Here is a 1,737-nt window from a genome sequence, read left to right as displayed (position 1 = left end):
CCCCTGCCACAAGTATCTTTATTCATTCCCATAATAAGGTCTAGGTAGCAAAAAAAATGGAGGTGGTGATTTTGGTGACCTGCTGCAACTTCAGTTGCTTGAGGAAAAGAAGCTAAGACTAGCTAGTGTGTGAAATTCTCAATGAAATGAACTGCAATTACGGTAGTAAGGTAGATTGTCCTGTGGGAAAACGAGAGCTGATTAAAGCTCCTTTAGAAGGCAGGGGAAGCAAACCTGTTTGCTAATTAAAAATTGGCTCCTGGAAGGTATTAGAAATCTTTTACTAATATCGATATTAGCGGAGAGGCCAGCAAAGGAAGCAGCACATTAGGTTTATCTATGAACAGTCTCCATAGCAATTTGTATAACACATTCTTTCTGAAATATCTTTGTAAACTGCTGGTCTTCGGGGCACAAAGATCCCATTATGTGTAACTGCAACCAACTAGGAAATTCTTTGAGTTTTTCAACTGTTTCTGCTAGTATTTATTTCTAAACAATTTTCTATGTCTTCTAAGACTGTGAACACAGGTTTGAGCCCATAAAACAACAGGATGGGAGTTCCAGTGGATATTTAGCCTAGGTCTTGGGAGATCCCTTTTCCCTGTTCCGCCATGCTTCTATGAATTCAGGGATGTTGTCAAGACACCCATTGCCTTTGCTTCCAAATAGTAAAATAGGAATACCAGCCCCACATTACTGTGTTTTGTATTGCTTTGCAATACACTCGGACACTATAGTAACAGAGGATGTGTAGCACCTTGTGTATGTTGAATACCCTTTTTTCATATTCCTGACCTACATGCTATGGATTTTTCTCCGAATCTCTCCACATCACCAGCTGGTGGAGAAACAGAAACCACATCAATCACAAATCCATTTACTAATTCTGCCAGATAGCAGAAATTATTGGTCAGAGGTTTGCAAAATACTCTGAGAAGATTCTGCGCTCACAGGGTATCCCGGGAATGGGTTCATGAAGTGTGAGGAGACGCTGGGGGAGGGGCTATCTTCCCTGCTCTCTGTAAAATCTGTTACCATCTATTGGCACTCCAGGCATTGCAGGCTCTGCACTGGTATACACCATATATTTTTCCTGTCCTCTTCTCTTCCCTGGGCCCCATTCGTGCCTCAGGTAGGGCAGGCTAGAGAAACAGTGTCAGCAGCCACAGCAATGAATTGTACATCTGGACAGATCCGCTCACAGGATGGAGTGAAGGACGCTGATGACGGGCCTGTGTGACGATCATGCCCCTAGCGGTAGGAGACCTGCGCCATCCCTCACTATACGCTGAGGGGAAAGGAACGGATGGGGGCCAGCGGCCAGGCGGGGGCTTGCCTGTCACCACAGGAGAGAAGCTGGGTAGACTCTTTAAAGTGTGACTGACTCTTGAAACTGTATCTACCAGAGAGAAATGAACGCTATGAATAAAATGGCAAGGTACTCGAACCCGCTGTGCCTGTGTCACGCCCACGTCGTCGCACCCAACATGGTGGCTTCGCCCGGCCGTCACACTCAAGATGGCGGCTGCCCCGCCAGAGCCCACACTCAAGATGGCGGCCGGGAGCGCTCTTTTTCCCTGTCCCCTTAGGCCCTTCCGTCATGCTCCGTGCTTATGGCGCCGGAAGCGGCGGGAGGCTTTAGAGAGCGGACTCGGCGGAGCGGAAGTCGCTGAGGTGGACGGAGGTGGCGGCAGCGAGCGACGATGAACAACAAATTCGACGCGTGAGTCGGCG

At 48.0% G+C, this 1,737-nt stretch overlaps 1 protein-coding gene across 3 annotated transcripts in view; it reads left to right on the top strand.

Moving 5' to 3' along the window:
* Positions 1–1,533: 1,533 nt before the first annotated feature.
* Positions 1,534–1,737, top strand: part of EIF4E2 (eukaryotic translation initiation factor 4E family member 2) — a 19,834-nt gene continuing 19,630 nt past the window's right edge. For all 3 annotated transcript variants that reach the window (XR_004841398.1, XM_009634379.2, XM_009634378.2), the window contains exon 1: positions 1,534–1,726. Coding sequence is in view for 2 of the 3 variants with exons in the window: in XM_009634379.2 (XP_009632674.1) it covers positions 1,707–1,726 (20 nt within the window). In the remaining variant the exon portion in view is untranslated. The remainder of the gene's footprint in view (positions 1,727–1,737) is intronic.

Source organism: Egretta garzetta, unplaced genomic scaffold (genome assembly GCF_000687185.1).
Source record: "Egretta garzetta isolate BGI_Z169 unplaced genomic scaffold, ASM68718v1 scaffold172, whole genome shotgun sequence".
Classification (NCBI taxonomy): Eukaryota; Metazoa; Chordata; class Aves; order Pelecaniformes; family Ardeidae; genus Egretta; species Egretta garzetta.
This window is presented reverse-complemented; position numbering and strand designations above follow the sequence as displayed.